The 12,837-nt window shown below is 36.2% G+C and overlaps 2 protein-coding genes across 8 annotated transcripts in view; both read right to left on the bottom strand.

Annotated features, from left to right (window-relative positions):
- LOC107675685 (folylpolyglutamate synthase, mitochondrial-like) overlaps positions 1-2,823 on the bottom strand; it is an 8,836-nt gene extending 6,013 nt beyond the window's left edge. Inside the window, exons 1-2 of the mRNA XM_016470103.1 lie at positions 2,296-2,823; positions 317-445 (exon numbers count right to left, since the gene is read on the bottom strand). Coding sequence (XP_016325589.1) covers positions 317-445; positions 2,296-2,442 — 276 coding nt within the window. The 5' untranslated portion in view covers positions 2,443-2,823. The remainder of the gene's footprint in view (positions 1-316; positions 446-2,295) is intronic.
- A 6,167-nt stretch (positions 2,824-8,990) lies between these two features.
- Positions 8,991-12,837, bottom strand: part of LOC107675739 (electrogenic sodium bicarbonate cotransporter 1-like) — a 52,857-nt gene continuing 49,010 nt past the window's right edge. For 3 of the 7 annotated variants that reach the window (XM_016470156.1, XM_016470152.1, XM_016470153.1), the window contains 4 exons: positions 12,633-12,698; positions 11,235-11,396; positions 9,813-9,880; positions 8,991-9,554 (listed from right to left, as the gene is read on the bottom strand). In XM_016470156.1, the coding sequence (XP_016325642.1) occupies positions 9,446-9,554; positions 9,813-9,880; positions 11,235-11,396; positions 12,633-12,698 (405 nt within the window). In that variant the 3' untranslated portion in view covers positions 8,991-9,445. Of the gene's footprint in view, positions 9,555-9,812; positions 9,881-11,000; positions 11,095-11,234; positions 11,397-12,632; positions 12,699-12,837 lie in introns of all 7 variants that reach the window. The other 4 variants (XM_016470158.1, XM_016470154.1, XM_016470155.1 and 1 more) reach the window with 3 other exon arrangements.

Genomic DNA, 12,837 nt, shown 5'->3' on the forward strand with positions numbered 1-12,837 from the left:
CACAGCGTTTTAAATCATGGCGGGTGAGGGCGTTTTCGTACGCGTTTGGCCAATCAATGTATACTTACGTCACGATTAGTACCAGTTGTGCTGGTTAGACCCTGCTCCGGAGTAGGAGCTAATTTGGTTCTCGAAAAAGGCAGTCCGGTACTAAAATCGCTCCCAGTTCCGGCGGTGCGAAAACGCCAAAAAGTGGGTAGTTCCACAATTAGTTCTGGTACTATGAAAAGGTTCCTGCGGTGCGAAAGGCCCTATAATGACTTTGGTCATGCCGTCCACTCCAGTCATGAGTATTTCAGTGTTGTGAAGCTGATACCTTGAGTCCTGCCCGCTGGAGGAAGCCTCTCATGGCCTGCAGCTGGAGCTGAGGATGACCTCTCTCTCTCTTCACCTGCTCCAGCGCGCTGGCGTTCGTCTGGAGGGTGTTGAGGGTGCAAACCGCATCCTGGAAGACATTCATAACGCTACAGGATCTCAAAGACTTCATGCCATCTCATCCACCAGCTCTGAAGCTCATGAAACTCTCATGTTTACATCCAATCCTGATTTATAACTCGCAATATAAGTGCTGGAAGTAATTTTGAGCTGATATTCAGAGAAGATGTCCATGTAAAGCTCTAGTCTCTACAAACTGAGGCTTAACTCTTGCTTTACTAACAAAACACTTAACTTATGAACTCTTTCATAATATTTAGTCAATGTTTAGCCAGAATATCTGGTTTATGTAGAACAATCATATTACAACTTGCAAATGAAAACTAAATATGTTTTATTGCTGAATGTTTTGGTTGGTTGGTGGAAGTGATCAGATGAATCATAGATGAAGCAACTGGCAAAATATAATCGCATATATTGACAATCACTTATTAACGAAACAGAACTTGCTTGACTAGCGAAGTAAGATGAGGTAAATCTAGTCTTGACACCATAAAAAATCTGGGGAAATCTCAGAAAGAAAAAAAAATTGTATTTTGAATCTAAGATATGCAAGTAGTTTAATAAATGTGAATATTAAAAAAACTTTCATTATATTCTAAAAAAAACAAAACGTATATTCTAATATTATTCTACATATTTACATAATAACATAAAATCATTGTTATTCATCACAAATATCAACACAAAGCATTCATTGTTTTTATTTAACTGTCTTTTGTATTTAATACTAATAATAATAATAATACATTTTATTTATAATGTGCTTTTCTAGTACCCAAAGTGCTACAAACAATTGGAAATAAAACAAATAAAATACAGGAAAAAAAATCCAATACAAAAAAAATCCCTTCATTTCTTATATTTTGAATATAAGAGATATAGGTTTTAAAAAAATGTAATAATTTGTTATAATAATAAACAATAATTTAAAACTTACAAATTATCTAGTTTCCATATATACATATATATATTCTAGATTTTTTAAACCTTTTTTAAGAAATAAATTCTGCATTTTATCAATATTCCAAATGTTAACAATTATGCCAATAAATCTTTTATGACACTGACTAATAATACTAGGTCAGATTTGACCTCTACTATATCAACTGTCACCTAATTCTCTAATAAACATAAATGATACAACAAGCTTAGTAATGAATGAAATTTGGATCTATTCTTCCCTTCTACACTCACATGTATTTAATCCTCAGTTATGGCTGCCTGAGCACATGGCCTTTATGAAAGTATGCAGAATATATGGCAAGCTGTTTTGACAGCTATTGCTTAATATAACTAGTATCTATTTTATGTTAATACTTTATAATTACTAGTAAATAATCCAATTGTGACTTATTTACACAATTATTCATTACATACTAGTACTAATTTCTTTGCTATCATCCAAACAGTGACAACTTTCTATTCATTTGTTATTGGTAACAACTTGCACTTCGTTACGTTACCTGTAACAGTTGCTTGTAACTACTGGGAAAGTGACTAGAAGCAAAGAAATACGTAGTATATAAGTGCGAATAACATTTTAAAAGATTAAGTTTGTTATGCATAAATCAATGTTGTACGGCTTGCCACTAATATATACTGAGCTCAATGGAATCCACATGATCTCACATGCACACATTACGCGGAAAAAATTTGCCGCTCTTTGATTTTAAACTCTAACGGCTGATGTAACAACCGTTACAGATGAATCAGGCGCGCACGCTGGATTTACAGCGTAATTTCAACCGAGCCCAAAAATAAAACTGCCAGGTAAAAGTCCAAATAAAAGTGCACAAACTCAACATGTATTGTTAATAATTTCCATACAAACGCATAACATATGGACGCATGCTTTACCTGATAGTCCATTCTTCGGAACCGCGGAGCAGCTTTAGTACTGGAGAACCTCACAGACAGCTCGGCGATTTTGGTCCAGTGTCGGTTGCTCGCGGAGGCTTCGGTACACGCGTGTAAACGCTCCAGCACGCAGCACAGGCGCAGCATGGTGACCCGGAGAGAGAGAGCAGGAAGCAGCTCCAAATTTGGTGAGTTTTCCTGTCAATATGGAACTCTGGCGTCATGCCACGCCTCCTTCCTCACCGTACAGATTTCACTACTGTTTACTATCGCCGGTGCGAGTGACAACAATTTGGTGCATTCGATTACATACAGAATTCAGTGATGATTTGTGATTCGAAGCGGATAGTTGAGTCACCATAACATTTCCAGTTCGCTGTCGATTCAGACCACAGCAGACCTCCTGTTTTAACCGGGCTGTGCGTTCATGAGCTCAGAGAAACACGCCGCGCTGCACGGGTTCATGTTTAAAAAAAACTGAAGCACCATCCAGTGCTGTTAAACGCTTCCCACGTGTCAGCTGTCTTCGAGAGCCAGCGCGCACGTGGTACTGCGCATGCGCACTCTCGCTTATAACGCAGCACCGCCACCTACTGGATAGAGCTGGGGAGAAAAGCGTCATTTAGGGATGTCATGTAAATCAGCTCAGATAACGTTTGATTGAGCTTTATAGTTTTGTATGTTTATTTTTTATTTAATTTATTTTCTCATTAGCAATTATAGTTTATTAATTAATTCGTTCAGTTCATCGACAATATGATCATTAAAATATATTCGGACTGGAAGGAAATTTAACTACTTCATGACTGTTTCATTGCATTTTTTAAATTCATTTTGTTAAAGCGATAGTTCACCCAAAAATAGTTGGTAAAAAATCAAACAGTTGGTGGTTGCCGTTGTATGGAGCCCCTAAAGGGACATGGTGGTGGGAAAAAAATTCGGGGTGGGAGGAAATTTTTCTTTGCGTTCCCTCGAGAAACTTTGCGTTCCCTCACAAAACTTTTGCGTTCTCCCGCAAAGATATTTGCGTTCCCTTTTGCGTTCTCTCGCAAAGATATTTTGCGTTCCCTCGCAAAACCTTTGCGTTCTCTTGCAAAAGATATTTGCGTTTTGCGAGGGAACGCAAAAGTTTTGCGAGGGAACACAAAGTTTCTCGAGGGAATGCAAAAGTTTTGCGAGAGAACGCAAAAAAATCTGACAAATATTTTTTCCTCCCACCCCAAATTTTTTCACTCAATCTGATTTTTTTCCACCACCATGTCCCTTTAGGGGCTCCGTACCATTGACTTCCATAGTAGGAAAAAAAAATTACTATGGAAGTCAATGGCAACCACCAACTGTTTGATTACCAGCAATCTTCAAAATATCTTCTTTTGTGTTCAACATAAGAAAGCAACTCATACAGGTTTGGAACGACATGAGGGTGAGTAAATGATGACAGAATTGTCATTTTTAGGTGAACTACCCCTTTAATTGAAGTAACAAAACTAAATTTTTAACATTTATTATTTAATAAATGTAATATTTAATTGATTTAATAAGTTATTTATTTTTATTATTTAATAAAATTAAATAATAAATAATTTTTTGTAACATTTTAAAATAAAATCAAATGTGTTGTGGCATATTTAAATTAAATTACCATTTATGTATAATAATATTCACAAGCAGGACGCAAAGTGTACAATCAGGGTTCTCAGCTTGGCTTCTGGAGATATAATTATATATATTTCTAATTCAGATCAAATATTTAAACTAGTTAAAACGATTTCAATCTCTCCTGCAGTTTTGCTAAATGACCAGTAGATGTCGAGAGAAGACGGTGGATGATCCTGTGTTGACAAACTATTGAAGACCCACATTTAAGTGTTAAAGGGGTCATATTATGCTTTTTTAAAGATCATTATTTTGTGTATTTGGTGTAACAGAATATGTTTGATAAAGAATATCTCTTTGGTTTTGAAACGTTAGTCTTTGCAACTTCAGGGATCTTATCTATTCACGAACAGCTTGTAACACTCCAAAGAGAAAGGAAAACTTGAAATCGCATCATATGACCCCTTTAAGGCAACATTTTCTCAACAACTTGCTGAGAAGAAACGTTTTCCCCTCCATCTGATCACTGTAAATATTCAGTTGCTGCTTTAGATTTTTTTAAGAATAATCAAATTGACTTTTCAGGTAATTTCAACTTCAATTACATTAAACTGACTTTAAAATATTGAGTTAAATGTCATATAACTTAAAAAAAAAAATGAAGTTGAAATTGGTTAAATTAATTCTGACAAGTCGATGGAAAAAAATATTTTGCTTGACTTATTAATCACAATCTTTTTGAGTGCTGAACTATGGTAAAGAGCTACAGTACTGTTTTGTAAAGTCTCTTAATGGTGGTATTGATAAAAGTTAATTATAAAGCTAATAAAATATTATTTTCTCACTTTTAATCGACTAAAAAATACACGTGGGGTTACCTTAAGGGGTGTTGTGGCATAGTGGTCAACTGCTCAATGATGGTAAATGGATAGAAAATATATTCATTTGAATTTATAAAGCCATAAAAAAAAAATTTGGGTTTGAATTGCTATTAGGCCTTTTTTCTAAGCATATCTCCTTTAAATAATACAAAATAGAGTGTCTTTATGTCAGTTATGTGGAATGAAGAATATCTGTATGATTGATTCAACTGATAAAAGTTCGATCCCATAGGTCTTACTCATTGCTATACAGTGACCCATGGGTTAATAGAGCAGACATGCGTTTGCTTACATCCTATTACCAGTGCATGACAGAGAAGGTGCAATTCGTGAGAAAGGCCACCCCCCAATAATCGAGAAAGGCCACATATCAGGAGATGATCAAAGAAACTACTAACGACTCCGTATTAAAGTTGTCCAAGCATATGATGACATTTAGTCCAGTGTGACGAGCCTTTTTGGTTCATTACATGCTAAATCCATTCCCGTGATGAGATCCTGAATTACTGAAATGGAAACTATGCGAATTTCAGCTCTGGTTATCTGCTTGGAAGATGCTTGTGTGGTGATAGTGAGCAGTTTAGATATTGACCATGCAGACATTCTGCCTTTTATCCACATGTAAACACGGTTTATCTCAGTGAAACATGTGCGTGAAAGCGATTACAAGGAGGTTAGATGTCAAGATTTGGTCAGAGAAGTGCAAGAAATGAGAATACAGTATTATGTTGGATTTGGAGAGGTAAAGGAGATCATTCCAGCTCTAAGGCATGAGTTGAAGGTGAGAGATTACAAGGACTAGAACACAGTGTCTCTGGCCTCTGGGCTTTTATCCAGATTAGACCCAGATTCCCATTTCAGGTTCTGTTACGTAGAGCCGTTTGGCTTTGGCCTGCAGCACTTTGACCTCAGAGGAAGAATTGGAAAGGTTTATTTTTTTCTTTTAGGTAATTAAAACACTTATCACCTACTAATCTGAATTTAGGTAAATACTGTTCCATGGGCGTTGCTAGGCCATTTTTATTTCATTTTTAGGCCATTCAAATTCGTGATCGTCTTAGTCCCCTTTAAATTTCATATGAAAATGGCGGCAGACTTCGATCGGCTCCTCCTCGTCTTTCAGCGCGTTCTTTGCAGGTGTGTGTTTATCAGGGTTGCCAGGTTTTCACAACAAAACCCGCCCAACTGCTACTGAAAACTAGCCCAGTCACGTTTCGAGGGGGATCCCCCGGTAAAAATCGCATTCCGATGAGGTAAAATTCGCATTTTAGGGGCTGAATATCACGGTATTGGGGTCGCTTAAACCCGCGGACATGAAAAACAACCCGCGACAACAGTGTTAAAATAGCCCAATTCCGCGGGAAAACCACGGACTTGGCAACACTGGTGTTTGTTTATCGATAGATTGTTAAATTATCTGCATCGGTGCAGTTCTTTGTCATAAATACAGTTTACAAAATAGGTAACACTTTACTTGAAGGGATGTGCATAAGACTGACATGACACCTTCATAATCATGACATGACACACGTCATGAATATGAAGGAGGTTTTATGCATGTTTATGACAACTGTCATTAAGTGTCATTCGCTCAGTTGTCATTTCATGTCAGTCTTATGCACACCCCTTCAAGTAAAGTGTAACCACAAAATATCATGGGGAAGCAATCGGTTCCCCATCTACTGTAGCCCAAGTTTTCACTGCGTTCACCCCTCATCACACCACAGTAAAAACACCAAGGAAGGGGTTACACACTAAAGAGTACAAAACGGACACACACACACACACACACACACACACACACAGAAATGAACTGGTGTGGCTGTTACAATATGGAAAAATTGAGCCAGAAGACTCAAATAAGAGGTTGAAATCAGATTAATTAACCACTGATAAAGCATTCCTGTTCATTTTTGTTCCATTTTTGTTGAACTCTGATGTTATGTGTAATAAAACGTCTTTCTGTGTTCAGGTTTGACTGTAGTAAAATTTATTCAAAAACTTACATTTCAAACCAACAGTTCAATCAAAAAAAACCTAAACCAGGGGTGTCCAAACTCGGTCCTGGAGGGCCGGTGTCCTAAAGAGTTTAGCTCCAGCCCCAATTAAACACACCTGAAGCAGCTAATCAAGCTCTTATAGGCATACTATAAACTTAAAGGCAGGTGTGTTGAGGCAAGTTGGAGCTAAACTCTGCAGGACACCGGCCCTTCCAGGACCGAGTTTGGGCACCCGACCTAAACCTTTACAAAAAGGTGTCTTTGAGAATGTCTAAATATAAATCCAAATCCACAACTTAATAAAAACAAGTACTTATGTCTAAAAACAACTAGAGAATGAACAAGCCTTTTTATATAGAGCTCTATAGGAATCTAGTGGCTTAACCATGTCATTTCAGATGTTTTTACTACCACCAGATGGAACTAATCTGCCTTCAAAAATTGGATTTTAAAGGCATTGTCTGGAGTCTTTGTCCAGAGAAAGTTTTTTTCGTCAGCTGAACAATCGTGTTAAACAACAATACTTCAGTCCCTCACAGCCTCGTTTTCATTGCTGTCAGAAATTAAATATGGCGCTGCCCTGACTGAAGTCTTTTTTCTAAACATTTGTGCTACATATTCAAGTCTATGGCTTTAAATCAGACAAAATAGCATCCTTACATCATTTGTTTGTAGTGAAGAACACATGCTACGTATAAAAGCTAATTTGAATGCATCAGACACCAGAATGAGGTTTAATTGCTTTAATTTGCCCATCGCCTCACAGTGCTACAGGATGATTCCCTTTACAGAACTGTTAATCTCATTATTGCCTGTAGCGTCACTTATAATCACAGAGAGTAAGACAGCTTTCAGAAGAGGAGGACAATAAATAATCTCAATAGGTTTTGAAAAACAGCATCTAAAAGAAAAGATTTATGAAAACATCATGCACTACAATATGCATCTCGCTAAAACAGTTTAGTCTTTGAAAATGCACAGGCAATTTGATCCAATCAAAAGAAATGGAAGACATTATTGATCAGAGATGATGAACAGATCTATGTACAAACACTGACTTGTGTCTCTATATTCAAGTTTTAACGACTGTGGAGTATATTAAAATAAAAAAAAAATATTCAGCCAGATTTTCTGACTGAAATATCCTTGTGCTTAATGTAAGAGAAAATGATAAATGATCTGTCTTAATGGCAGCATTTAAGTTCCCACACACACAAAAACAAGGACATTTGCGTATTGCTGTCACTTGGTGCAGCTGGTCCACATTAAATATCATTTATTGAGTCCTTACACCTCTCAATGTTTCATCTCAGTATAAAAGACGTCACTATCTACACCATTACTTCTTTAAAAAAAAAAGTACAATGAAAATATCCAGATAATAAAATCACCATAAATCAACTACTTCATAGTAAATACATTGAACGCAATCACATTGAAAGTATCTGCCCTGTTATGGATTGTCATTTATGAAGAAACAGAGTTCACAAAAGGGCAGAGGGAATTTCGTAGTCAAGAGCATCCAGCGCGGTTCCCGCTCTTCCCGTCACGTGACCTTAAGATAGCCGTTGACAACTGTTACATACTGCATAGAGAAATGCTTCACTCAAACACAACAGTGCCTGGCACCTACTGTCCATCATAAGAGGTAGAACTAGAAAATAATATTCATGTCGAGTGTTTCCCACTTTCTGAAGTGTCTTAAGATTTTTCGTCTTTAAAACCGCGGTTTCCCATATTGGGATAAATAGTTACGGCCACCATTGTGGTTTAGTAATAATATACGCTTAAATACACTTCTAAAAGACTAAAGGTTTGAGTTTTCGGAGAAAAAAACAAAGTATCAAAGAAAATTATGGAAGCCCATTTATGTAATAAAAAAAAAATAAAAAAAAGGTAATTGCAGCCTTTTAGCTCACGTTTCTGATTTTCTTCTCACAATTCTGAGTTAAAATCTCACAATTGCGAGATTTAAACTCAGAATTCTGAGAATAAAAGTCGGAATTGTAAGCTATAAACTCTGAATTTCAAGAAGAAAGTTTATGTCTCACAATTCTGACTTTTCTCTCAGAATTCTGAGTTTAAATCTCAAGATTGAAATAAAAAAAGAATTGTGAAATAATTTGCAATTACCGTTTCTATTTTTTATTCTGTAGCTTCCATAGAAAACAGAATTTGTTCATTGATTTTTTTAGAAATTTTGATCTAATGTGCTCATTTGAATGAAGTGCAGTTATTTGGCCAAAAGAAAACTCAAACCTCAAGTTTTTTATTTTTTTAATACATTACTAAGACATGATTCTGACATGCTTTCTGTTAAAATATGGTTATAAAAGTTTAAAAATGATTGGGGGAAAAAAAATTCAGTCTGGACCCAGAACCAAAAACATTCATCAATAGCAAAAATACTTTTTCCCCCAACTTTCCAACATTAATGCTACCAAAACGTCAGAAGGACATTTTGAGGAGCTAAAAAAATTCAATAAAGTTTTAAAAAATAACTCTTTGGTAAAGAGTTTGTTTGTGCAGCTATTGGTTGTAGTGTTTAAATACCATTTTCCTTGTTTTGGACTTTAAATAGAATCATTCTAGCAAAGTTTGTTTTGTTTAGCTGAATGACCAAACCATCATCTGGACCTAAAAGTGTCTGTGTGAAAGTGTTTTCAGGAGTGTTTAAAGGGACGTTTCGGAGGCTGGAGTTTTCCAGAAGAACTTGTTGTTGTCGGGGTCCAAATCGATTCTGATCTGAGGCACCATCTTCTTAAAGGGGTTTAAATCCTGACTAGGAGAAAGCAAAAGAGAGAGCTGTTAGAGATGATTACAAAACACACAGCTTATAGACATGCATTATAATGCTAACTGATTGGTTTGCCAATGCATTTCAGTGATTTTACCAAAATTAAGACAAAAAATAACATGGTAATGGTGGTTCCACCAGCTAGACCAGCACTAACCACCATAAAGCAGCCTGAGCCAGCATGGAATTCATGCTGATATAAGCTGGATAATTATAGACAAACATGTGCACACACAGATTTACCTTGACACAGTCTTGGAAAGGAAAAAGTGCTTTCCATCAGTAGGGAGTGAGGAAGGACATGGGCTTTCCTATGAGAAACAAACACAAGCTGTTAATATACATACATACACACGGCAGATTATCAAATCATAGAGGCTTAATATAATATGTATAATATGTTATGATACAGCTGAAAAGAAGAGTTGATTGGTTAGTGGTTAGAATGAAAAGAGGTAGTAAAGAACAGGAAATGCAGAGATAAAAACTATCAAGTTAAAGTCAACATGAGACAGTTTTTGATTCAGTGTTTTCTTGCTATTTATTTTACTTTTTTTGTTTCGCTATTATTTTTGTGATTTTGGGGTTGGTAAAATTTTTGAATGTTTTTGAAAATATCTCTTCTGCTCACCAAGGCTGCATTTATTAGACAAAAAATACAGTAAAATCAGTAATATTGTGAAATATTATTGCAATTTGTACTAACTGATTTCTGTTTGAATATATTTTCAAATGTAATTTATTCCTGTGATGTAAATCTGAATTTTCAGCATCATTACTCCAGTCTTCAGTGTCACATGATCCTGGTGGAATAAAAAAATGTTGATTTTGTAAAATAAAATCTTACTGAATGGGCGTCTGAAGGTTGTGAATAGCAATTGTTATTTTAACAATGTGCATTGTTTCTCCTTCAATAATTAACAAAAGAATCGTTGATGCAACCGTTATGGACCTGAAATTGTTAATCGCTAAATTCCACATAAATCCCATCAATATAGAGCAGAATAAATCCAGGTGCTCGGAGAGATATAAGAGTGATCAATGACAGCGAACTGGTTTTAAAGGTGGAGCAAGTTATTTTGATAAAAGACAAACATTTGGAATGAATCATGCACGAAAAGACCAGGAACATGTATTAGGAAAGTAAATAGGGTCCATTCTGATTGCATGTTGACTTTATTAATACATATAGTACACACAAAGTTGCAGTATAGTGATTAAGCTTGTATTATCTGTTAAGAGCGGATTATTGATCCACACAGACCAGGAAACCAAGCAACAGCATAAACAAAGAGAAAAGACGGGATTCAGAGATGTGAGGAAAGCCTGAAGAGGGGAGGGGGAGGCCATTATTAAAGTTGTTAGTAAGAGGACAGCGTGACGGCTGGAACCCGTGCGCGAGGTGGAGGGAGACCCTGCGTGTTTACTCACTGTCTGAGGGCTTCTCCCCCAGCACTGGCTCCTGTTCCATGGTCTCCATGGAGATCTTTATGCTGGGAACGTTCTCAACGGCTGGAAAATCCGACTGTAAACGCAGGGGTGGCACATTCTTACCACTGCAGCTTTACAGAAATGCCAGTTTCTACCACACACACACACACACACACACACACACACACACACACACACACACACACACACATAGAGAGAGAGAGAGAAACTCACGTCGTTCATGTCACTGTCAATGCTTCCTTTCTTTTTCTTCTTCTTTTTCTCGTCCTCTTTCTTCTTCTTGTCTTTCTCGGGCATGATGTCATCCAGGTAACTGAGATCGTGCTGCGAGAACACGTAATCCATGGCCTTTCTCACGGCGACCAATGCAAGAATCTGGAAAGAAGAACAGAAAGAGATTTCAGATGTGTGGAAATTAACCCTGTAAAGTCTCACATATGAAATATGACCCTGGAGCACAAAAGCAGTCATAAGTCGCTGGGGTATATTTGTAGCAATAGCCAAAAATACATTGTATGGGTCAAAATGATAGATTTTTCTTTTATGCCAAAAATCATTAGGATATTAAGTAAAGATCATGTTCCATGAAGATATTTTGTAAATTTCCTACTGTAAATATATCAAAACTTAATTTTTGATTAGTAATATGCATTGCTAAGAACTTCATTTGGACAACTTTAAAGGAGATTTTCTCAGTATTTTGATTTTTTTGCACCCTCAGATTCCAGATTTTCAAATAGTTGTATCTCGGACAAATATTGTCCTATCATAACAAATACCATACATCAATGGAGAGCTTATTTATTCAGCTTTCAGATGATTTATAAATCTCAATTTCGAAAAATTGACCCTTATGACTGGTTTTGTGGTCCACGGTCACAAATAATTGTCAGACAAATTATTTTTTTTTATATGCATATCAGTTGTCAATCTATATCTTCCAATAATGTCTTAGTAAGATGATATTTACATGCTTAGTTTTATGATCAAAACATAAAATGCAATGCAATATAATGAAGATTGAGAGAAGAACAAATAAACGTTCCTCAAAAGCCTGGCGATCATATTTAGGACTTTTTCTAAAAAAAATGATGTATGGATAATCAAGTAAAGCTAAGTTGCTTCAGTCCAGTAAGAGCTCATCTTGAAATAAAACTAACAATATAAAGTTATTCTTATGTAGACTTTATAAAAATCAGAAAAGATTTCACAGCAAAAAGACACATGAACCACAACCTAATTGATACTAAAAGGACCTTTTAATGCTAAAAAGTATAAACTATCAATCAGATGAGCATGTTGTAGATTGGGAACAGGTTTTTTAGCAAAGTTTTGATCATGTTAAGGCCTTAGAAATCTGTGTATCAAATATGATACTGTAGGATTTATAGGGTTAAAACATGAGTCTTGATGTTTCATTATACGTTCTTCAGGTCAGCATGTTTCTGGATTCTTTAAAGAATTGGAATATGCAAGTTAATTGTTTTCTTAAGAACTAGAGAATAAAAGTTCTTTGTGGATCTGATTAGATTTCCAGTTTTGCATGCAATGCACATCAGATGATCATTAAACCGACTGAGTGCATTTTGTGTTTGCAAATAAAAGACTCACCATCACAGGAAATATGATGGCTGCTACTGTTGACTTCAACACCCACAGGAGAGCCAAACACAGCACCTGTGACAGACACACACATTCATCATGCATACACAGCACTAAAGCTATAGATGTGAGTCCTGTATGAGGCTGAGCATGTGACCACACACACACACACACACACACACACACACACACACACACACACCCACAACTGGAT

Source organism: Sinocyclocheilus anshuiensis, unplaced genomic scaffold, assembly GCF_001515605.1.
Source record: "Sinocyclocheilus anshuiensis isolate Anshui unplaced genomic scaffold, SAMN03320099.WGS_v1.1 scaffold708, whole genome shotgun sequence".
Taxonomy (NCBI): domain Eukaryota; kingdom Metazoa; phylum Chordata; class Actinopteri; order Cypriniformes; family Cyprinidae; genus Sinocyclocheilus; species Sinocyclocheilus anshuiensis.